This window comes from Paroedura picta, chromosome 6 (genome assembly GCF_049243985.1).
Source record: "Paroedura picta isolate Pp20150507F chromosome 6, Ppicta_v3.0, whole genome shotgun sequence".
In the NCBI taxonomy this organism is placed as follows: domain Eukaryota; kingdom Metazoa; phylum Chordata; class Lepidosauria; order Squamata; family Gekkonidae; genus Paroedura; species Paroedura picta.
Window position 1 is genome coordinate 87,527,534 of NC_135374.1, and position 25,240 is coordinate 87,552,773.

The 25,240-nt window shown below is 43.1% G+C and overlaps 1 protein-coding gene across 3 annotated transcripts in view; it reads right to left on the reverse strand.

Moving 5' to 3' along the window:
* Positions 1-25,240, reverse strand: part of AFF3 (ALF transcription elongation factor 3) — a 388,206-nt gene that overhangs the window by 104,117 nt on the left and 258,849 nt on the right. For all 3 annotated transcript variants that reach the window (XM_077343516.1, XM_077343514.1, XM_077343515.1), the window contains exon 7: positions 2,015-2,066. In XM_077343516.1, the coding sequence (XP_077199631.1) occupies positions 2,015-2,066 (52 nt within the window). The remainder of the gene's footprint in view (positions 1-2,014; positions 2,067-25,240) is intronic.

A 25,240-nucleotide genomic window follows, 5' to 3' on the forward strand; every position in this document is an offset into this window, starting at 1 on the left:
GAATCTCAGGAGATGCGAGAGGCAAACAGAGTGGATGAACTTTGGTTACATATTCCAGACAAGCACAATGGCTCTATTTATTCAGACTAAGCTGCTGAATGCTGATTGATTGACTCTGTGGGCAATAAATTTTTGCAGCCACAAAACCTCAGTGGCACCCAACCTGATCCTGAAGGGATGGGGGGAACTTACCTACAAGACTAGGTTTGGAAAATAAATTTGATTATTTTTCCACACACGCAAACTATTCATTCAAATTCTTTTATTACTGATCGACATGAATTGCACAACAGGATTCTAAGGCTTAGTTCTTGCCTTAAAGTTTCTACTTTGCTATAAAATGGTCCTTTTCTAAGAGAACAAAAGGGGAAAATGGGAAGGAAGAGATATTTGCATTACAGTCAGCAATCACCTCTTAATATTGCACCTAAGACGGATTTAACCCGCCCAATGACCTCTATACTGAAGAACAGAGAATTATAATGTAGATGTTTCATGCACCATTCCACACTTCAGGGAAACCAAGAGGCAATAATCACTACGATTCAGTGCTCAGAACAATCTTAAGTACAGTTTTGACATCTCTATGACACAAAGCTTCAGACATTTTCCGAAAGACATGATGACAAAATTAGTACTTTATGCATTATAAATCAAAGGGAACTGGATCTTCTTAATTTGCAGATTTATGTTAACTACCCAGCGGTCTGCTAATTGTGTGCACTTCAGATATTGATTGGGGATTAAAAAAGGTAAGGTTTCCTCAGTGTCGGTGAAATTAAATACGCAAACAGGGAAAATTTCTTTCTGCACATTACATCTTCTGATCACTGCCTGTAAAATTAAAACTGCAATTTTGACTGGATAAATGATGTTAATTAAAGGAGGAAAATACATTTATATAATTAAAATTAAGGATCTGTCTAATATGTGTGGAAAATGTAATTACAGTAGGCTTCTTGATATACATCATCAGCTCAAAATGGTTTCTGTGTCTTCTACTCTAACCCTTAAGCCTGTTAACAAGGTAACGCCTGGAAATCCTTCTTTGTATTACTATATATTATCTGCCCCTTTCCTTCCTTTTGTGAGTATTTAAAGGCTCCATGACCCTATTTTTTCACATCATGACATCTGAGTCTTTATTTTAATTAATTAATTAATTAATTAATACCACACTTTTCTCCCTAAAAGGGAGCTTATATCAAATCAAGCAGCTTGTATTATTTTCCTCTTTCTCCATAATATCCTTCAAACAGCAACCCTATGAGATGGGTTAGGATGGGGACATATGACTGGACCAGGTGTCCCAACAAGCTTCCATGGCAGAGTCGGGATTCAAACTTCTATCCATTACATCATGCTGGCTTTGCAAATCTAACATCCTTTGGATCAGGAAGCCTCTTAAATCTCTTTCATGTAGACCCATTAGCCCTCTTTGTCTTCTGAAGGCAAAAGGATTTTTTAAACAAACACTGTCCTAGGAGTTAATGAAATTTCAGGCTGGATTTCCCAAAACCTGTGATTTACTATTTAGGTGTGTGAAACCTTAAATAATTCATTTACCATCTGAAGCCAGAGCACGTTTTAAGACTCTTGTTTGCAAGGGACTCTAAATCTGTTGGCCTACCTCAATGGTAAAGAAAACGTACTTCAAATATTTTCAAGACATTTTCCATCTATTTTTTCTTTAGTCACTTCTTCTTTCCCAGAGTTAGCAACAATCTCTGGGCATCAGAGCATAAACTATGAGCCTCTAAGATGGCATCACTGTTGCAGTGGAATTGTTATGGTGTTTACCTAAACATTAAACAGATTTATCCATTAACACAGAAGAAGAAAAATAACTTAAGCGCATGAAAAAAATCCATGCGCAATAGTTATGACTGTGCACAGGGAACTGCACACTTTGCTGACTGGTGTGCTGAACTTCTTAACAAAGTGCTTCTTATCAATCTTTTGATTAAGTAACTGCAAGCATATTTGAGGCATATACAATTTACAGCACTCTCACCTGCTCATTCTCATCTTCATCACTGCTCAACTTGAGGTCATCTTCTAACGTTCTGGAGGGAAATAAAGCAAGATCTATATTTAACTTTTATGTGATAATTCATAAGTGTTGTGACAGTCATCAGAAATGCCTATTACATAACAAAAATCATTAAAGCCCATTGTGTGTGAAATTCAATGGGCTCCAGGTAGTGGTTGGTGTGAAGGCCAGAGCCCATCGCCCAGGTGGGACACAGCTCCCACCTCAGCCTGCTGGCCTCCCTCCATCACTGCCATTGCTGCTCAAGTCCAGACCATAAAGATCAGCTCCCCAGGCAAAGATGGCTGATTTGGAGGGGGGATTCTGAGGCACTGTACCCTTCTGAGGCCTCACCTCCAAATCTCGAGAATATTTCCAACCCAGGGGTTGTCAAGCTTCAGATGGGGTGTGGAGATTTCCCAGAATTACAGCTCATCTCTAGACTACAAAGATCAGCTCCCCAAGTGACAGCTGCAATTTTGGAAGGGGAACTTTGTGCCATTGTATCCCACTGAGGTTTAGAGATGCCAGCCTCTAGATGGGAGTCCCCTGGAATTATAACTCATCTCCAGGCAACAGAAATCAATTCCCTCGGAGGATGGACTATGGGGCATTGTACTGTTTTGAGGATCCACTTCCTTGTCAAGTGTTGGCAACCCTGACCTAGCTGGCTCTGGGGCCTTTGACAGCTGTAGCCTCAAGGGCCCAGCTTCCCCATTCCACCTAGCATCCTGCATGGACAAAATCAAGCCTGGACCCCCTCCACCACCATTCACTCCCACCCCCCACCTTGTTGGAGATCTGCCCTCTTGCAGCGCCATAATCATTTTGCTGCTTCACCTCCTAGAAAAGGTGGTGGTAGGAGCTCTCTGTGTCTCTTTCATCAGGAAAAGGCATGCAAGGCTCTGAAAGATGCAGTCATGATGCAGTTTTGTGAAAGGGGGATGTGTTGAAGGAAATATGTGTGAGGGAAGAGGCTGGGGAAATGACGGCTGGTAAGAGTTTGGAGGGGGAGAGAAGAGGCATGCATAGCATGGCTGTATCTTCCCTCCAGCAGTAAGGCCAGCCCCAGCAGGATCATAAATGAGAAGGGACTTCTCCGAAGAGTGGCCGTGATGGCTGTGCCTCAGTATGATACACACACACACAAACACATTCCTCAACTTAATCAGTTAGAGGCTTCCATCAGAGAGGAGTGACCAACTGTCCTTACCCAATATGGCTGCCAGAGTGCCAGTTTAAGAAGCTGGATGGGGTCAAAGCTCCATCCCCTATGCAAAAGAAATGTAGGGTCCTTTCTGCACTTATTGTTTACAGTATTGAATGTGGCTTGGGTTAATTCAAGAGTTGTGTGAAAAACTTTGCGCAGAAATGTTTTTTTTTGTTTTTCCCTCTGGCCTTCCAGGGTATAGTCTCTGCACCCCAAAATAAGTAATTGTTTGTGTATGTGGAGAAGGTTGGAATTAGCATTTTGAATAAACTTCCCAATTGGTCCAATTAACAATGGATGTGTTTATTATTATTATTATTATTATTATTATTATTAGATTTATTTCCCGCCTCTCCCGACAGGCTCGAGGCGGGTCACAACAACCAATCCCATTAAAATTCCCATTAAAACATCACTCTACTAACATGGCGGCTAAAAATCCCATCCCTCCCCCAATTATTAAGAGGTGAAAAGGAAAGGATAGGGGAGTAGGGTACACTCCAACTCCTAGGGGGGGAGCGATGTCCCTGATTTGCTGACCCCAGCCTCAACCATAGACCTGGTGGAAGAGCTCCGTTTTACAGGCCCTGCGGAAAGCTGACAAATCCCGCAGGGCCCGCAGATCACCCGGGAGCTCATTCCACCAGGTAGGGGCCAGGACTGAAAAGGCCCTGGCCCTGGTCGAGGCTAGGCGCGCTTCCTTCGGGCCGGGGACGACCAACAGGTTCTCACCCGCAGAGCGTAAGGCCCTGCGGGGGGCACAGAGCGGTAGGCGGTCCCTCAGGTATGTGGGTCCCAACCCGCGTATGGCCTTGAAGGTTAAAACCAAAACCTTGAACCGGATCCGGGCAGCAATTGGCAGCCAATGCAGCTGCCTCAGCACCGGCTGGATGTGGGCCCTCCAAGATGTTCCAGTGAGGACCCTGGCAGCTGCATTTTGTACCAGCTGCAGTTTCCGGATCAGGGACAAGGGTAGGCCTGCGTAGAGCGAACCTTATGTTAACACAAAGGTTTCCCTCAAGTTGCTGTGTTTACTCTTGGTTGTCAGTTCTCGTCAATTACTCTCTCCAACTCTGTACAAAGTTGCAATGCATTTAATGCCATGGTTCCCTGCCCCGTTCATAGTATGTAGTCTATCATAGGCTACTATATCCTCCCCCCTTCTCCGCCCATCTCTACAAGGCATCAAAATGTCAGTTAACCCAATATTTTAAAAAATCAGGAAAAGCTTTACAAAGTATTTTTCTAAGTTGACTCTCAGCTTGTTCAGTGGTTTAAATGAGAGGGAAGTTGCCTAGAGATAGAAAGACTGTTAGTTTGAATCTGCCTTCTGCTACTCCCCCTCATCATCACAGAATTGGAAAAACTGCACTCTCTCCTTTCACCCTTCCAATTTCTGCATGTGATTCTGGATGATCCAGTTCACATTTTCTTTTTACTTTTGAAAAGCTCATGCTTTAATAATGGCTGTAAAGTCAGAGCAAACCATTTTGTGGCCATAACTGCAGGGCTCCACTCTCCCCAACTTGGTGAGCAGCATACAGTTCTGTACACGTGATGCATTTCTCTAGTCTATTTTTAAAACCCATGCACATTCACCAATAGGGCGTAACAACCAGTGATCTAGTTAGAAATGTCAAGATTTAAAGTACAGAGTGGTCTTAGCCAAACGTTATAAGGAGTCTGAAAATAACAAGCAAGCCACAGTAATCTGTCACACTTAAGACATGAAGCTTTTTAGAATCAGAACTGGTGCAAGCAGCAGGAAAAAATTTAGTTGTGCACACAGTGGATATTGAACTTAGGACCTATTCATCTGCAGATGACTGAACTACACATTGAGCCATGCCAGCGAGACATTTTTCCTGATGCTCAGATCCCTCTTTCATCTGTGTAGTCTGCTAGCACTGACTGCTGACAGTCAAATGACTGAGCACGTTATCAGATTTTGTAAAGAACTTTCACGTACGTAGTACTCTTGAGATCCCTTCCTCCAATTGCCTTCCCTGAGGTGACTGTTTGTGATAGGATTAATGTAGAGTCATTAATGCATCAAGGCATTGAAAGACAATTATCTAATTCAGAGGACATCGCCACAAAAGACTGATGGGGCATCTCTGCAAAGAGGGAACTGCCGTGGGGTAGCAAAGAATGGAGACAGGGAAGGGGAAACTGTTGGGTCTCTGGAAAAGTGACTGCTATTCCTTCAGGATGCATGCTTGTGTTCACACACAATGACCACAGATACACCCACAATGGACTCCTACCCCCTACACACTTCTTTCCATTTGAAACTTTCAAAAATATCTTGTCTTCTGCCTTATGGGTTATGAATCATTCAACAGTCCTTGAACAGCCTATGCTGCAGCCAGGGCAGGGGAGAACCTGGAAGCGTGGAAAATCAGTGCAGCACACCCCTCCCCCGATGGACATTCGCTTGGAAAGTGGGGTGGAATGTAGAATGTGAAGAATAATCAGGAAGGAGTACACACTAAACCTGCCAGAAAACCCCGGTACAAAAAAGGCCCAAGTTTATCTCTGAAATATGAAATGATGAAATCTCATAAATGAGGTATTTTCACTCCTATTCTCTTCCAGATTTGCTTAAAAGAAATGATAAACTCTTGGTGTTTTAACTAGCTCTTAATTGTGGATGTTTAAGAGCTTCTTCATTGTGGGAAAAGTGAGCATAAGGACATCTTTTCTAGGCAAAATGCTTAATGTCAAGGATTGGTTTGGTAAGAATTTAATATGAGTCAGTTCTGATGACATCTGAAATGGTTAGCTTGTGGGAAAAAAGTCACACAAGACATTCTGTGCTCTTCTTCTATGAAAGGAAACCACTGACTTCATCTTTTCATAGAAAAGAAGCTCCAATCTCTAGCAAGTTCATGGTTCCAATATTGCTCATACAAATAATTATTTCCATGAGCAATGTTTTTGTGCAAGTCAACAAATATACCATGGAATTAGAGTAACTATCATTTTAAGATTGTTGGAAAAGGAGTAATATTCTTAAGAAGAGCATGACAGTGGGGCTTTTTGCACGGCTTCAAAATAGCACAATGGTTGCTAATTGAAAACGCTACTAATTTGCCTTAACGCACGATGTCGTAGACAATCTGCAACACTCCTGAAACCAATCAGCAAAAAGCGCTTCATTGTAGCGCTTTTAGGGGAATCCCAAAAAGTGGATTCACCCTCCGGAAAGCGATACACTCCTGCAACCAATCTGCAACAGTAGCGAAAAAGACCTGTGCGTTCCCATTGTTGCGGTTTCTTCAAAGTCCCTCCTCCTGAGCCTGTCCTCCAAACTTCCGGCGAAGCGATCGCCATTTTTTTTTCCCCGAGCGAGTGGAGATCAACACACCGGCGAGCCTCCGTTTAGCCAGTGAGGCTTCCCAGGCTGCAGTCCCTCCTCAGAGCGGTTTACAGTCACAAGAAGCCCGCAGAAGCCCGTTTGCTGATGTATTTTCCCTTTATTTTTCACACTGTTTCGGCTGAAAATCGCGCCTGTGAGGGGGGGGAGGGGGGATTTTTTTTTCCACTCCGAGGCAGCGTGGCCACGATCAAATGACAGCTCAAACAGAGGCTTCCCGGCTTCAGTCCCTCCCCTTCAGTCACTAAGCACACACATTTCACACACACATTTCACACACACATTTCACACATTCCATTCAGCCGAAAATCAGGCCCGTGAGAGGGGGGGGGATTTTTTTTTTTCACTCTGAGGCAGCGTGTTAACGATCAACCGATCAAACGACAGCTCAAACACCCCAGGCAGCTGGATGGGTCTCTCCGTTGCAACGAATCTACCCAGATTCGTTACAATGGGTCTGTTTTTTTTTTTTTTTAAAAACCTTCCTTAAAGGGAAAGGGGCTGTTTGGGAGCATGCTAACGGCTGCCCATTGGCTGCTTGACGGCCAGGGGCGGGACGAGCTTGGCAATAGCGCTTCCTTTCTAGCGATTTCTGCCGAGACCGGAAGCCTGTGGGAAACGCTAAAAAACGCAACTGATTCCACTACAAAGGCAGGTATGCATAACGACGAATTCCACTATTTTAAATGGCGATTTTTCATTCCGCAAACAATTTGCAACAAAGATCCCCGTGCAAAAAGGCCCAGTCAGTTACAACCCATTGTTGATAACCCCCTTCCATGGGGTGTTCCAGGCATGAGATGAGCAGAGGTAGTTTGCCATTGCCTTCCTCCACATAGCAATTCCAGTCTTCATTGGTAGTCTCCTATCCAAGTACTAACCATGGTTGACTCTGCTTATCTCCTAAGCCTCGGCAGGCTAAACCAGACTAAATCCAGATGCAAGCATGCCGAATAATTTTAAATGTACTTTGTTCTGCGATTATTGCAGGTTACACACATCTGTAATTAATTTTAAGATTCAAAACTTCTGCCCCAATTGTTGAAGAGGGTATGAGTTCCTAAGATTATACATGGTCTTTCCCTATACGTTCCCAATGGCTATACTGATTGGCTCAGAACCTGAGACAGAGATTGTTATATCATTATTATTATTATTAATTAATAAAACAGTAAGGGGTGTTGGGGTGGGCTCAGTCCGTGATGGGGGGGCCAATTGGCCCCTTGGCCCCGGACTGACAAGCGGAGGGGCCAATCGGAAGGCCTTCCGATTGGCCCCTCACCAGGACAGACCAAAATTCCATTCGCGGAGCCCAGTCTGGCTGTCAGTCTGCTCCTGACCACCGCAGAGAGACGAGGGGATGAGAACACAGGCTGTGCCAGCCCTTTTGGCCCCAAGGCTGTCCTAACTGTCATGTCCAACTGCAAATTGCCACAGAACCCTGACAGAGCTGGCAGGAGGTCCCCCCCGACCCCCCCCCACTGTTCAGGCCTGCTGCAAAGGAGCCTCTGACAGGCCCTGACTGGGGGACGAAGGCATTTTCCTTCAGAGAGTAACGCAGGGGAGCCTGAGGGCCTTCCTTTTGAGGGGGGACTTTCCCCTTCTGCCAAACAGTTGCCTGACAGGGAGGCCACAGAAAAGCCCCTTCTCACTTAAAATACTGCTCTGGCCAGGGATTAGACACAGCCAAGCCATGTGTCTGTCTTCTTTGCAACTCTCTGCAGATTTGAGGCCTACTGCACAGCGTTATTCTGCAGAAGAAACTGGCTCTTTTGTCTCCTGTTTCATCTGCACAACAACCCTGTACAGTAGGCCGCAAGTCTTTCAATTCAACAATAACCTGTGTGGGAGGCCTTAAATGTTTCTTCTCTACCACAACCCTGTCCAAAGTTGCCCTTTCTGCCTGGGGAGCTGATCTTTATACTCTGCAGGTGATCTGTAATTCCAGTCTCCAGTCTCCACCTGGAGGTTGGCTACCCCTGAGTTGGAAATATTCCTGGAGGTTTGGAGGTGGGACTTCAAAATCGTAGAATGCCTCAGAGTTCAGCCTTCAAAGGAGCCATTTTTGCCTGCAGTTGGGAGGGAGTGGTACAGTTGTGTCCCTCCTGGGCTATAGACTATGGCCAGCCCTTACCAGCAACTGTTCGTATTCTGGGGCGCAGACAGGCAGACCAGCATCAGCCCTGTGAATCTGGAGAGTGCAGGAAAATCTAAATAAATATTTACAGCCTAAAACTGTAAATAATGAACAAGTAAATGGCTGGAGAGTCATGGGAACTAAAATGACTTTTTCTAACCTTGGCCTGGCAAGTAAAAAACCAGTATAAAAAACCTTACTAAGGTCAAGACTGCAGGGCACAGAGAGACTTCCTCTTAGGGTTGCCAGCTTCCCTGTGAGGCTTGCTACCCCACCTCCCTCATAGGGAGTCTGATATTGGGAGAGAAAGGGAAGACGACTGTAAAATGCTTTCAGACACCTGAGGCCTGCTGGGTCACTGCGGCCCATTCCCAGTTCTCTCAGACCTCTCACAACTCCACAAACCTCTCAGGTTGAGTATTGTGGATAAACAAATGGAAAAGGTGTTTGTAAGCCGCTTTGAGACTCCTTTGGGTAGTAAGCAATAGGGTACAAAAATCTGTTCTTCTAATGAGCAACCATGTAAGAAGAATGTGGGCACATAACATTTTATCAACAGTGAAAAAATGGAAAAGAAGGAACAGGGTGGACACCTGTGTACTGTGACTACCCCATGTGTATTAGGGCAGAGGGGCATTTTGGTGTCTGTGGCCTAATTCACACAAGAAGGGAAATGACGCAGAACTGGGAAGAATCGGTTGCCGTGTAATCTTCCCCTAAGAAGAGTCTCCAGTCTGATTTTCCCTTCACATATCTGAAGACATGGCTCTGGAAAGCTCATCTTTAACCACTATGCCAAAATTCCCAAAGGTCGGTCCTCTCCCACACTCAACGAACATTCCACACTACAGGTTCTTGACACCCATATCTCCACACCCATGCCCTCATTTGCCACCATGCCACCACAACCTCCCACACAACTCACACATTCAACCCCATGCCCTTACAGACTGGACAACTCCTCCCCTTCCTCTTCCCACTGCCAAGCTCTAGCGCCCGTTGTATTCTTGGATACAACGGGCTTTGCCCCTAGTATCATTATAAAGATGTAACAATATTCAATGGACAACTTATAAGAAGCCCCCTATTGGTGAGGAAGAAATGGCTGTTGCAGTGATAGGGCGTGGAAAATGGCTGCTGAGCAGGCGGAACCAGGAAATCCAAACCTCCCCATCCATACAGCAGCCATCCCAGCATTGTTGCAATCTTGGCCAAAAGCTTTGCAGCACAGCGGGTTTGGGGGAAATGGAAGAAGCTAAGAAAAACCCAGGAAATGCACTAATGCACAATAATGCTGTGGGGAAGCAGTATACCCCCCCTCCAGTTTCCCAACAACATTTAACGGGGCACACAACCCATGCAGAAATGGCTTTGCTATATGTCTGCTAGATAGATACGGCCAACAATAGTTCCTTAGCCGCCTAATGCGAAGCCAGAACTGTGTAAGTTACCAGTACTAACTTCTTTGAATGGCAGTGGCTTTACAGAGTCTTAAGCAAAAGGTTTTTCACACACCTGCTTTTCAAGAACATGTGTTATTTCAGCAACATTTATGCATGAAGAAGTCCATCTATCATAAATGCTTGAGGACCTCCGTCTTCTTAATTTGCATGGTCTTACTTTGCATATTGCAAATAGTATAGAGAAATCAGTGTCTACATGATACCTCAAAAGGGTGAACAAATCCTTTATTAGAAAACAGAAGTAAACAAATGGGGGACTCACAAGGACTTGTAAGTAGCATCTCACTTCCCCCCTCCCGTGAGTTCTTTTTCCTTCTCCCAAAGTCCTTATAGCCTCTTCCCTTTCCTGCTTTTTCCTCTTGCATAGTGCTGGCTGCCAGACCATGTTCGGTTGCACAACGGGGAACTTGCAAAGATTTGAGAGGAGTGCATCTCCACACAAATGCAAGAGTCATGGACACAAATTCTTAAGAGCCCAGGTGGGTGAAGGGGGTGTAGTGAGAAAGTGAAGCTTGATAAAACTGTTTGACTCTTGTACCTGCAGTGCTTCCATTGGAACAAGAGGCTCCATTGGTGCAAGAGGGTAGATATAATTTTGCTTGGCGCCCCTTCTTCACTGTAGTCCTAGACCATGTGGCTATTTGTGCATATGGCTCCCACAACTCCCACTATGAATTTTTGGGAGGTTGGAGAGTTGTTGAGAGAAAGGAGAGGTGCCTTCCACTCATGCTTTACAGAATATACCCAACATCTCATTACTTGTGGCAGGCATCCCATTATTTTCTAAGCAAGAATGGTATTTCGCTTTCAGCAGGTCTGCATATATTCAGCCAGTCAACCAGATTAGCTATCTGCAGAGTCTATCAGTTAAGGTGAATAGAATCATCTATTCAAAGCTCCAGCTACAAGCATCCCTTGATATTCACATGCATTGAGATTAAATGATGGAGAGTATTAACACACAATTGTGTTCCTTCATCAAAGATCTTTGAGCTGTAAAACATAAATACCTCATGACTAATAGGTGGACACATGTTTCAATCTGTGTTAATGAAGTGAAATTTCCTGCAATTATTCTTTTTCCATCAAAGAACAGATGGTCAACCTTGCCTAATGCATATCTATATCCAAATCATTTTCTTCATATCAGTTAACACAATATAGATGAAACAGCTATTTGTACTAGCTGTGGCTACTTTGTCACTGAAATAGTTACATAGGCTAAAAATATAATGCACTTTTGATGTTTAAGGGGACTGGATTACGTGTACTGAAATTGTAGTGCTTATTTTGTAGAAACAAATAACTAAAAGCATACCGCTAACCCACCAGACTATGATAACCTTAAAGTTATTTTAAAGTATTCCAAAAGGGCCCTTTCTGATGTTCTCAGAAATGCATGTTGTTTAATCAAAACCTTTGTTATATTTAATGCTAAACTGGCAGAGTGTGACTTTGTACTCATAAATACTTATACAGAAATCCACACATTAATTCAATACTACAACAGCTAATTAAAACTAGTATGGTCAGTGTTGCTTAACAAAATTAATGTTACTGTAAAAGAGATACATCAACATGAGATGTAATTGCAAACACAAAATTTTGAATGCCTGAAAATCTGAAATGCAGCCCACAGAGACAAAATTAGCAATTCCTTCAGAAATGAGCTGCACTTCTCTAATTGAGACTGATTCATTCTGCTTTTCTTTCGTAAGCTATTTATGGTGGTTAAATGAATTTTGGACACAGGAGAATGGTAGTTGAGCTACAGTTTCACACATAATGATAGAGCAGGCAGGCATCTAGCCTATTTGGTGCCTGGGGTAGGAGGAGTGACATGGGTGACATCCCATGTGATGCAGAGGCAGTGTGTCTGAGAGGCCTGTGGGTGAAAGGCATGCTCAGCTACTTTCTGGACCCCTTCCCCACTTGCTCAATGCAAGGAGTGATGGGATGGCTCAAGCACAGTCATCTGAAGCTCAACCCTTCAAAGACAGAGGTCCTATGGCTGGGACCAAGCAAGGAAGCGTGATTGCCCAACCTGGATGGGTTACAGCTGTCAGCTGCTTACTCCATCAGAAATCTGGGTGTGATCCTTGGTGCCTCCCTCTCTATGGGGTTGCAGGTCACAAAAGTATAGTGGCATTTTTCCACCTGTACCAAACCAAACTACTAGTGCCCTACTTGGCCCAGAACACCTAGCCACACTGATCTATGTGGCAGTCACCTTGAAGAAGAAGAAGAAGAGTTGGTTCTTATATGCTGCTTTTCCCTACCCAAAGGAGGCTCAAAGCAGCTTACAGTCGCCTTCCCATTCCTCTCCCCACAACAGACACCCTGTGGGGTGGGTGAGGCTGAGAGAGCCCTGATATCACTGCTTGGTCAGAACAGTTTTATCAGTGCCGTGGCGAGCCCAAGGTCACCCAGCTGGTTGCATGTGGGGGGGGGGGGGGGCGCAGAATCAAACCTGGCATGCCAGATTAGAAGTCCGCACTCCTTACCACTACACCAAACTGGCTCTAGAATGGATTTCTACAACTTGCTCTACACAGGCCTACCCTTACCCCTTATCCGAAAACTGCAACTGTTCCAGAATGCAGTGGCCAGAACACAAGAACACCTTGGAGGGCCCACATCCAGCCCATACTCCAATAGCTGCAATGGTTACCAGTTGAATCCCGGATCAGGCTTATGGTTCGGGTAATAATCTTTAAGGCCATATGTGGTTTGGGCCCAATGTACTTGAGAGACTGTTTCTCTGTCTATACCCCCCAAAGAGTACTACGTTCAGTCAATACCAACCATATAGAGATCCCTGGCCCCAATGAATCATGACTGGTCTCAACCAGGGCCAGGTCATTCTCTATATTGGTCCTCACATGGCGGAACGAGCTCCCAGAGGAGATCCAGGCCCTGTCTGAGCTATCACTGCGCTGCAGGGCCTACAGCTCTTCCGCCAGGCATTTGGTCAAGGTCAGTGACGACATCTATTGGGCCCCGCAAACCCCTCCTATCCAAGTAAGTACACTCTATAGCAGTGGTCCCCAACCCCCGGGCTGTGGCCTGGCGCCGGGCCGCAAAGGCTTCGGCGCTGGGCCGGGGCTCCCTCTTCCCGCCCCCCCCAGCAGGGAGAAGCTCGCCAGGCCGCGAGCAAATCAGCCACTTCAGCGGACGAGTTGCTGGCGGCCTGGGGGGCGGGGAGAGGGAGCCGCGGCCACCGGAATGCCGGTGGCGCAAACGCACACATGCGAACTTGCCGCACATATGTGTTTGCGTCCGGCGGCACGGCAAACGCTCACGTGTGGCAGTTCTGCGCATGCATGCATGCGCAGTGCTGCCACACGTGTGCATTTGCGCCACCGCAAGTCCACGCATGCGCGTTTGCACTGGGAATGCCACGCGTGCGCGGTGCCCCAGGCCGCCCTCTTCCCTTACAGCGCAGCAGCGGGCCGTGGCAGCCAGAAGGTTGCCAACCGCTGCTCTATAGCATTGCGGATGAAATGTTATCTGAATATGTGATATCTTATTATGATTGTTGATGATGTTAAGTTTGTCGATACAGTTAACTGACCATGCCATGTTATGTTAAGACTAATATGTTAAGACTGTTGACACAGTTACCAAACTTACCCTGTACACTGTTACTCGCCTAGAATTTTTTGTAAATTGCCCTGAGCAGCAAGGGAGGGCAGTATATAAATGCAAACAATCAAATAAATAAAAGAAAATATTGTACTCAATGTTGTTCTTAGAAAAGCAAGTCAGGGAAGTGACTAGGGATGCTTTCTATTATTTATGTCTAATGGACCAACTGGCTCCCTTTCTTCAACATGCTGACCTTGATCATGCAACGCAGAATTATTTTAACGTACCTCTAGAGGAAGTAATGAATGTCTCTGGCAGCTGGTAGTGACAATGTTTTAACTCTATGTATTTTAATTGATTGGTTTATCCAAGAGCCAGTTTTGTGTAGTGGATAGGATTGCGGACGTCTAATCTGGCAAGCCGGGTTTGATCCTGCACTCTCCCACATGCAGCCAGCTGGGTGACTTTGGGCTCACCACACCACTGATAAAACTGTTCTGATCGAGCAGTGATATCAGGGCTCTATTAGCCTCACCACCTCACAGGGTGCCTGTTGTGGGGAGAGGAAAGGGAAGGTGATTGTAAGACGCTTTGAGACTCCTTCGGGTAGAGAAAAGCAGCATATAAGAACCAACTCTTCTTCTAACTTTTATAACTGTGTATGTTTGTGTTTTGTAAGCTGCTTTGGCATTGTGGAAAGGCAGGACATTGGGCAAGAGAGCAGGCTTTCCCATGGCTATTCACGGAGAAGTGGCCATTATTTATACTAGAAGGACCAAAAATATTTGGAGATTATAAACATGAATAGGGCCTGGACTCTTGGTAGTCCATCAATATGTTCTATGATTAAGGCTGAACTCCTACAGACACTTTCTTAGGAGTAAGCCTTAACGTGAGCCTTACTTCTGAGTAGAAATGTTTAGAATTGCTTCCTTAATCTATGTTATGCTATGTTATGCTATGTTAATTTGATATTTTTTAAATATAGAAAATCTGTTTCCAACTATCAGGACCAAAGATATTTGGTATAGGTGCCCGTCATATACTAAAACACAGCAGCCAAGCCTTATCAGCCCACAGCACCACCATCAGGCCAGCACGAGATGATGGCAACAGATAATATGCAGGATTCCAAAGTACATCAATGGGAAGTACATCAATCCTAATTTCCAAACAATTATAAATTATATCTCATTGGAATTCTAGTAATTTGGGGGTGCTGAAAACTGGCAAACTGTGTCAGAGCACAGTACATAAGCATAACACAAGCCAAGCCTTCTCCAAATGATAATTGCTAGAATGGCCAAAGGAATAATATGTTCCCATAACATCCAAACCTTGGGATAGCAGGCAAGGAGTAGGTGGACAGAAAGTGCAGAAACGCTTCTTAAACATGGCAGATTTACTGCTGGCATCTTGAAAGAGATCTACAGCACAATCCCAGTTCAGGATCAAAGAAGCAACATAAAAATGAGGGCTTGTATAAAAATGAAAGAACGATGGTCACTTACCAGAAGATTATTTCTCTGCACCAGCCTAAATACTCCCATAAGTCAAGGAGCCTGCCAAACTTTCAAGACTAATCACTTACCACCATCGCGGGAGGAAACAGGTTTAAGCAATAAAATGTTTAAGAGAGCTACTCAGTTTACCAAGCCACATTCTGCCTCCTTTGATTCCACTTATTCCATTCCTGCTGCTAGTTGATTAATAGCCATTTTGGTAAGTTTATATTCCTTCAATTTCTGGTAACAGTTCACTGCTGTCTTTTGGAAATATTACCTAATTTTTAAACATGAGGGGCATGAGGAGAACATAACCCACACCACCGTTTTGTGGAACGTCCATACTAAGCCATAAATTTCAGCTGTGTTTACGCTTCCCAAGTTGCCAACCAGCTTGCTGAAAGTGCGATATCTCATTGCCTGTGGTGGCTATTTTAAAGCCAATCTGTTTACTTAACTGTTATCAGAGCTTAACATTTTCACCTTCAGTATAGCTGCCTCAAAAGACAGGAGAAGCAGAGCCATCACTCAATTGCAATAATTGTTTTAACTGTGTCTTATTTATTTGAATGGGAAGCTACTTTGGGGGCCAACATGGCTGAGAAAAAGGGCCTGTAAATTGCAGAAATCAGAAGACTGATTAGTTTTATTATGATAAATCTAGATAGTCTTGATGGAAGGCCGTGAAAGTCCTGAACAGGGGTCTGGATAAAGTAATGTGGAGGATGTGCCCCAATAAAGAGAAACTTAGTCCAGGTAAGACTTAGGTGCTATCTATCAATGGCAAAGCAGCTTGGAGATTGAAGAGCCACCTGGACTGATTATGCATGGGAGGGATAAGCCAGGCCTGCGCTAACAAGGCAGTGGGACAAATTCCTACTGACACACAATGTCACTGTCAGCTTGACCCCCTCCACCCTGGCCCGTTAAGGGAATGCTGATTTTTCAGCGTTCCCTTTTGTAATGCAGGCACCATCAGTGGCCATGCTGGACCGGGCCCATGCAGCTCCTTCCCCGCTACAGAATCCCAGCAGGGACACAAAATGCCCTGTTTGGTTCCATGGCACTTTGTTGCTTTGCAACATCAAATGGGGCATTTTTTTTACTCCCATGATGATGGGATGGTGTTGTGACGCTATCCCACCTTTGTGGAGTGAACCCCCCCTGCCCCCCTGATGCTGCTGTGGCAAAGCACTGCGGAAACTTTCCACCATAGCTTTGTGTGCGCGCACAAAAAGCCAGGGCCTGGTGGGGAAAATCTTCTCCCGTCAGTACACAGGAAGTTGTGAGGCATGCTGTCACCAGAGGCAAGTGTCCTACCAGAAACCGCCAGCGGCCTGATGTGGTTGCCACTGTGCACAATCAGTCCCTGTCTTGCAGATGTTAAAGGAGCAGGTTTTAAGTTGGAGGTGCTTCTGGACTGCTGAATACTGACCTACAATAGCAAGCAGCAGTTGGGGAGGGTGGTTGGGGAGGGGGAAACAGCAGGAAGTCTGAATGGGGGCAAGGGTAGGGGGTTTGAATGGAGGAGGGGGGAAGAGAACCCAGGGCCTCAGTAGGTGGGAGGTGAGAGGGAGCAAGGTGTCAGGGGGGAGGAATCTGGGTTAGGGGTAGGGAGTCTGGGTGTGTGTCTGATGGATGGGGAGGTACAAGGGAGGAAGTAAGGTAAGCAAGAAGTATGGGTGGTGAGGGCAGGGGGGAATGGGGAGGAAGGACTTTGGGCATTTGTGTCTGAGAGAGAGGGAGGGGTTGGGACCAGGGAGGAGGTCAGCGGGGAGAGGTCAGCAGAAGTTTGTGTGTGTATGTCTGAGAGGGGGGGAGGGGGACCAAGGAGCCTCTGAGAGTCTGGCTGTCACTCCTTTTTTTTTTTTTTTTTACTATCTACATGAATCTCTGGGAGAGATGAGCAGGAGTTTTGGAGTAAATATGCAGACAACACTCACTTCTAATTTTCCTTAACAGCTGAATCAAGGGGGTATGTGGAAGTCCTGTGAAGGTGCCTGTTAAAGGTAATGGAATGGATGAGGGCAAGTAATCTGAAGCTCAATACAGACAAGTGTGTGGCACTATTAGTAAATGACAAAGCCGGCTGAAAACTGAAGAATCTGCTGTGCTGCAGGGGGTTGTCTACCCTCTATAGGAGCGGGTTCACAGCTTGGAGGTGCTGTTGGATTCTGGCATAGAGTTTGATGCTCAGGTTGTGGCTGACATAACAGCTACCGCCATTCCTTGAACTGCAGAGGGAACCTATCAATGTTTAAGATTGCATTGTAAGTACCTTAATGATACCTTTTTAGTAATATAATCGATTCCTTTTTAAAATAGAACAGTCTTCACAACCACAGAATCACACACCCACAGCTTGCAGTCAAACTGCAATTAATTAAAAATGTCTCCACTGTGATAAAAATGTATTCCTTGTCAAAATAATCTATTACTATATAAACTTCTTCTTTTCTGATGGTTAAAGGATTTCAAGATTGTCAAAACGTTGCTGTGTGAAATGTGATAGACGGAATAGTATGAACTGAGAAGAGAGCGTAAGGAAAACAATTAAATGCACAGATGGAGATTATTCCTGTCTGATTACAAGAGAGAAGGTAGAACTGTATCAGGATCCCATACTTTGAATGCTTATCCGAAACTCATCAAAAATGTCATGAACTCGCCCACAACAACAAAAGTCTCTCACTTGTTTTCCAATGAAACTGAATGAACAGATCTTTAAGTCTGGTCAAGACATTATACTTAGAATGGCAATGTTTTTACATGGTGTTTACATTTATTTGTAATGCAGTAGGCCTACTGAATCCCTCAGGAATCTGCTTTCCACCACAGGAATAAACCTTCCAAGCTTCAAGACAATTTGGCAGGATACAACTTTTCCAGTGATGCTGGATGCTCTATCTGCTTGGGATGCTGAGTCAAGTGATATCCCACCAGGTGCCTGAATGATTGATGTGAGCACCAGAGAGTGATTGCAGATTGTTTAGCATTCAGCTTTCTATTATTATTCTTGGCCCTACTGCTGCAAAGAAATGTTTCCATCCATGACGGTGCCTTTGCGCTCCATAGAGCCAGTGCTGTGTCGTCTGCTGCATCCCCCCCTTATGTTTAGTGATATTTATGCAAGGAATGTACTTTCTAAAAATTACTGGTTCTGTTGTATGTTAATTTAGTATGTTTACCAATGTCATTCAAGTGCATGTTTTAGCCCTATGGAAACTTGCACATATATTCTTACCAGAATTGAACATTTTGAGTTTCTTGACTCTTCAATTGTTTTAAAAAATAACAGTGCAAAGGTACATTGAACATATTACATTGTAATCACATCATAGTCCCAGATACTGTTCCTGAAGGACAGGGGAAAACTGGCAAAAATCCAAATCCTTGTACACACTTGGGGATTCAAGTCTAATTCCTCCACTAAGATGACGGATTTTCTCCAATTCACTTGTGTAAAAAGGGATGCAGTTCCAACAAGATGGACAACACTGTAACTATATCATGATCTGCAACTTTAAAGGTTAACTTTGTTCAAATACGTAACTTCCAATTACCGTATACATTTATGGTTATGCTGTGACCACAAGATAACAGCCCCAAAATATTTATCAAGCTTCTAAGAAAATAAGCTGACTCTTCTCCTGCTACCTCTCATTCAAAGTCTCTGCCCTGCTTGGCTGAACCAATAAGCTCCTGGGAGTTACACCTACATAAATAAATAAAGTGATAGAAAAACAGTCTCAGTAACTTTTTAAAAACCCTGTAAGGTAGGTGAGTCTTAGTATTATAATTAGAATTAAAGCCCATTCTAGCTGATACAACGGGCGCTAGTGGGGGAGGGGAGGGAGGAAATAGCAAAGAGAGGAAGGTAGAAAGAAAAAGAGTGATTAAGATAGAGAGAGCTTGGCATTGGGAAGAGTAAGGGGAGGGGTTGTCCAGTCTGTAAGGGAATAAGGTTGAATATTTGTGTTGTGTGTGGGGTTGTGGTGGCATGGTGACAAATGAGGGCATGGGTGTGGAGATATAGGTGTCAAGAACCTGTGGTTTGGAATGTTAGTTGAGTGTGGGAGAAGACTGACCTTTGGGAATTGTGGCATAGTGGTTAAAGATGAGCTTTCAAGAGCCATGTCCTCAGATATGTGAAGGAAAAATCAGACTGGAGATTACATGATTTTGACCAAGAACCTGCTTGCTTACACTCTTAGCCACTACTCTACATCAACTTTCACTTCATGAAGTATAGACTGCACCTGACTAGTGACCAGCCTAAAAGTGTAACAAATGAAATAGGGGAAAGCAGAATGGATGCTTTACAGTTCTTCATCAATGCTGAAAGAGGCTTCCCTGCTCTCGATTTTTCTGGGCTTATGGAAAACTATGGCAGCAATCCCTAATTGGGTAGCCTTGCCCCATGACCAGTTTAAAAGGTATAGTTTCACACTAATTGAGTGTCATTTGCCCTTACCAATATGAGATTAATGGCAAAACCAACTGCATACATAGGTCACTCACAACACTAATACTTATCCTGACTGTGTAATGTCACCTGAAAGACAGAGCGACAATACTGGCAAACAATTTCAAGCTCCCACAATAATAGGCAGGATTAAGACTGAGATCAAGGTTGTAGGGATTCACCTCCATAAACCCACTATTTTCTAGGTGGCAAGTGAACTGGGGACACAGTGGGCCAAAGCCTTGGTTTTAAGTGATTTGAAGTGTGCTTTCAATTATTTTCCCTATGTTCGTTTCTGTTTGAGAATTTGCCATGTGCTTGCTTGAAAAAGTGTAGTAAGTCTGTAGAGTTTTGTCTGCTAATGGAATTACTGGAGACAATTCCTAGCTTTACTTGAACTCAGTCGTGCTACAAGAACAACACAGAAACTGAAGTGTCAATTTCTTGCTCCCCTAAATATGGTCAGGGTCAGGGATGATGTCTGTTTTCCAAAGATTACTTCTGAATTTGACTCATGGAGACAGCCATGACTAATCTTTATTTTTGGTTTTGTTTAACCATTTTAATTCTCACATTTCAACAAACAACAACTGAGCATGTGTTTTAAAATGTTTGAAAATGTGGCAACTTGCCCATATAACACATGCTGTTGTAAACATGCCTCAGACAATGAACATTGTAATGACCCATCTGATCCTCTAGTAGCACAATATCTGAGAATAATAGTACCTTGTGATCATCTTTCCTCATGTTTCTTATACTGAGCATCTACCTAACAAGGTGATAACTACAATTGTTCTGTGTGAAATTGCTCTAGCTGAAGAGAGAATTTCTTGCATGCTATGCCCAAGAAATGAAGGCCCTTAGTCAAGAGACTAATCAAGAATTAATGAAGCATTAAAACATTTTAAAGAAAACAATGGTGCAATTAAAATATTTGCTTGTCATATTAAAGTAATTGAATGAAAAGCTGCTACCCCACCACCACCTAAGAGCTGTACTATATGCAGTCTTTGTATGTCTACATCTAAGCTCTACTCTGGCCAATGGATTTGCAGCCTAATTTTTTAAAACAATTATCATATTTTATTAATGCATAATTAGTTAAATATAGCATGCCCAAGATTGGATCTTAGTATCCTAGGTTTAAAGCGGAAATTCTGTTCCATGGACCAACATGAAGAAAGAGTACTTCTGTCCATAGTTTCATGTTCTACGGGTATTAAAATAAGCTGTGCAGTCAAAAATATTCAGGACCCTTATGCTTTTAAAATCCATATTTAGTTCTTATTCAATGTAATTTATGATGTGATAGACTTTACTGAGAGGCATTAGTGACAATTTTCATCAGACATTCAAACTGGAGACTTCTGGTCCTAAAATATTGTGTCTCCCAACTGCTAGCTTCAATTGAATGTAAATCTGAAAAAACCCTGACTAAATCATAAAAATAAAAACATCTGGGTAAGTGATTTGTAATTTTACCAGAGAATACCACTGAACCATTAACCATTATATGTCTATACAAGGTTTTTATTCCCCCCCCCTTAGCACACATAGTTTGCTTTTTTCCTAAAGCCATCAACTTTATCAGAACCCATGGTCTGAATTAAGCTACTGATTTAGAGAGATGTAGTGCCATTTCTAAAGAGAGCTACACCCTTCTAAATCCATTGAAGTCCCCAGTCTAAGAAGGCTTTGTGATTGGAGCTGGCCTGCATATGTTTCATCTTCCAGATTCTGCAAAAAAAAGTATTACTTTCATACTGTGCATACAATCCAGCAATTTTAATGGAAAGGTTAAGCATATGTTTTAGAAATCACAAAGTGAAGTGATTAAACCAAAGCTTAAATACATGAAAGATCTATGCTGTTAAAAAAAAGAAAAGAAAATAATTTCGAAAGATTCCTCTTACCCTGAAGGAGACTCCAGTTGTCGCTTATCAAATGGAAGTCTGATATATTTACTTGCCACTTGCAACAGCAGCCTAACACATCCCAAACAGTTATCTTTTCCCACGGTTTAAAATAAATAGCTACAGTAGAATCCAGGTTTAGAAATTGGGGCAATTTCATGCTGTAGTTAGTTTACCTTGTTAGATATGGAAATTAGTCTGCTGAAATATATTGAGCAAAATAAAATTTGAAAATGATTGACTGATCATAACCAAACAGCATGATGTAACAGGAAAAAAGATCTCTCTCAATTTTCCTGCTTTATAGCAATGAAAATAGAATAAGGTAAACAAATGATGAGCTTATAAAATATACAGCTGTGTAATGAACAGGTTTATTTATATTTCCACAATTTAGAACCCAGAGTATAATTGAAAACTATAGTCAGAGAAGCCATCTCTGGAAATGTTTGCTTTTTAAAAAACAAGTTGTTAAAAGATCAAATTCCAACATCTTACATGCCTGAACAAGCTTCAGTGTTAAAAGAATTACTGCATTAAATGCATACAACCCCCCAAAACTCTGTTTCACATTCAAGAGTCTGTGGAACAGACTTTTTCCACTCCTTAGATTTTGTTTTGTTTTTGCCTATGAAGTGCACGTTATTTGAACTGGACATATGCCAAAATTCAATCCTTTGTTCTTTGGCCTACTATCCACCTTTTCCTAAGCAATGAAACAATAATATTTTACTCAAATTAGCAGGTTTTTTTTAACTGATAGCCACAGGTGAATAAGTAAAAAAAAGAAAAAGAAAAGTGATATCTTCACGTATTGAAAAGTTATTCTAAATAAATATGGATGTTATGTTTATTTATTTATTTTATTTATTTATTTATTTATTATTTATGTATTTATTATATTTATATACCACCCTCCCCGGAGGCTCAGTGCGGTTTACATAATAAGATAAGAACAATACATGGAACAGTCTATAACAGTGGTCTCCAACCCCCGGTCCGGGGACCGGTACCGGTCCATGGATCAGTCGGTACCGGGCCGCAGCTCCCCCTCGTCCTCCACCCTGGCTGCCTCCTTGGGTCTGACCTGCCACTCTGCCACCGGCTCACCCTTGGTGCTCTTTAGCGGCCGCCATGGCTGGGGCTCCCCCTTGGCGTGGCACTGTGCAGCTGCTTCTGGCAGCGCCCCCCAGTGGGTGCTGGGAAGTCAGGGACACTGGCAGGAAACCAAGCAGAGCAGGGGCCAGGCGGCGGTGACATCCCTCGGCAAAAGACTACCTCCCCGGACCTGAGTAAAATTGTCAAGCGTTGACTGGTCCCCGGCGATAAAAAGGTTGGGGACCATTGGTCTATAACATTTGAATAACCGTACAATAATAATAACTAATAGTTGTAACCATATAACAATATAACAGTATAACCAATAAACAATGCAACAGTGCAATAATACAAACAGGTCCAGAGTATACAGGTGGTGTTCTGAGGGGGGGCAGGGGGGAGCAGGAAATTTGGATTTTAATTTGTATTTGGAAACAAAAACAAACCAGCAATTTCATTTGTCAGTTTTAACTAAAGAGTGCTTTCTAAATCTCTGCTGCTTTAGCAGTTATTGCATGTATATGATGATGGCAATATGTGTGCCCACAAGAAGGTCCCCATGTTTGTATCTCAAGGGCTGGACATTCTAGCCAAACCTACTTCAGGACTCCACTTTCATATAAAAACAGGCAACAGAGGCTAGAGAATAAGCAGAATTTTGCAAAACAAATCAAAGGATTTCAACTAGTTTAGACCTTGGAACACAGAACTTCACATTAAAAGATAGTCTAGGCCTATGCTATTAACCTTCATTTCATAGGCTTCCAAAACATATGTTGGATTTTTCTGAACCGAATTCATATTTCTCTGTTGCCAACATTCAGAGCTAAAAGGAACAAAATGGATGCTGCCTTTAGTTTACAATCTCATAGACACAGTTGTGATTTATTGTCAGAAATAAAAATATTTATTTCCAGTGACATCTCAGAGACTAGTTATTGTTTCTTTACATGTTTTAGGTATGTGAGGCTTTAGTTAAGATGGATGGTTTTCCAGTGGATGTGGTCATTGAGAGAGAGACAAAAAGGCAGTAAACTACAACATTTTATCTTTTTCCATCCTTCAAAAATTTCACACAACACTTATATAATTTTATCTGTATGTATCCTTCTAAACATTTCAGTTATGGCATTTCACACAATCATCTTGCTTCTGTATCCCCCAAATACAAAATCAACGCACTATTTGTAACAAGCTACTAAATTGTGTTCTATAGAACTAAGCAAAACATTTCCCTAATATGTTAATCAGTAAAATGCAAGTATCAATTTCAGTTTCATACTCCCATCATAGTTCCTCATCTTAATACCTCAAAATTCAGGCTCTGTTTTCTATCAGATATAGAGAATGGTACTCTTAATGCAACCAGACTACCTATTTTGCATGGCAGTTCTATAAGGAATATATTCCTATAGGTATTTACTTCATACAGAAAACATGGCTGTACAAATGGGGACCTATGAGGCACCTGGGGAAAGGGGAGGGGGCTCTAATGGAAGCAGTGCTGTCCTGCTGCATCATTTGCCTAATCTCCTCCTCCCCTCTGTCCCTTTGCCCACACACTTGTCATCCTTCTCATTGCATGCTGGGTAGTGGTTCCTGAACTTTCTTATTTGGCTCCGGCAGCTGCTTCCCCTCACTGGATGTTTTCCATATGAGGCCACTGGGCTGGAGAGGAAGAAAAGCTTTTTTGAGGAAATCTCCCCGTTTAAGTTTTGTATTTTTCTGAAAACCTAGGGTTTCTTCCAACTTTGTCAGAATATCTTCTACCTCTCTTCATGGCCCCATTCTGTGGATTAAGATCTTCATAGACATTCTCAAAGTGGCTTACAATCCCCTTCCCTTTCCTCTCCCCACCACAGTCACCTTGTGAGGTAGGTGAGGCTGAGAGAGCCCTGATATTATTTCTTGGTCAGAACAGCTTTATCAGTGCTGTAGTAAGCCGAAGGTCACCCAACTGGTTGAATGTGGGGGAGCAGGGAAGATCAGAAGACCACTATACCAAGCTGGCTTCCAAGTATTATTGTGAGCATATTATGTACAATGCAACAAAATTCAATAATAAATCTAGAACGTTTTGTGCATATTCAAGAATAAATCCCAGATAATTTTTCAGACTTTCATTAAGAAACATTAACTTAATTATAAAATGGGTAATTCTGGAATAGGCTTTTTTCGGGGGGGGGGGATTCCACAGGCAGAAATCACTATTGAAGCATAAAGGTGCTTTAAAAAAAGAAGCCAGAAGGGGATAACAGTTTTAGAACATAAATATATATAGCCTTCCTTTGGTTTTTTATCCCACTGTAGATTTAATGTATACAGCATTTGTCTCTTCATACTTAAACTGAAACTATTTAAACCAAACCTATCCATGTGTAAATTCTCCTACAGTTAAAGACTGATATAGAGGGAAATATGCACTGCTAGAGGATAGGCAAATGAGA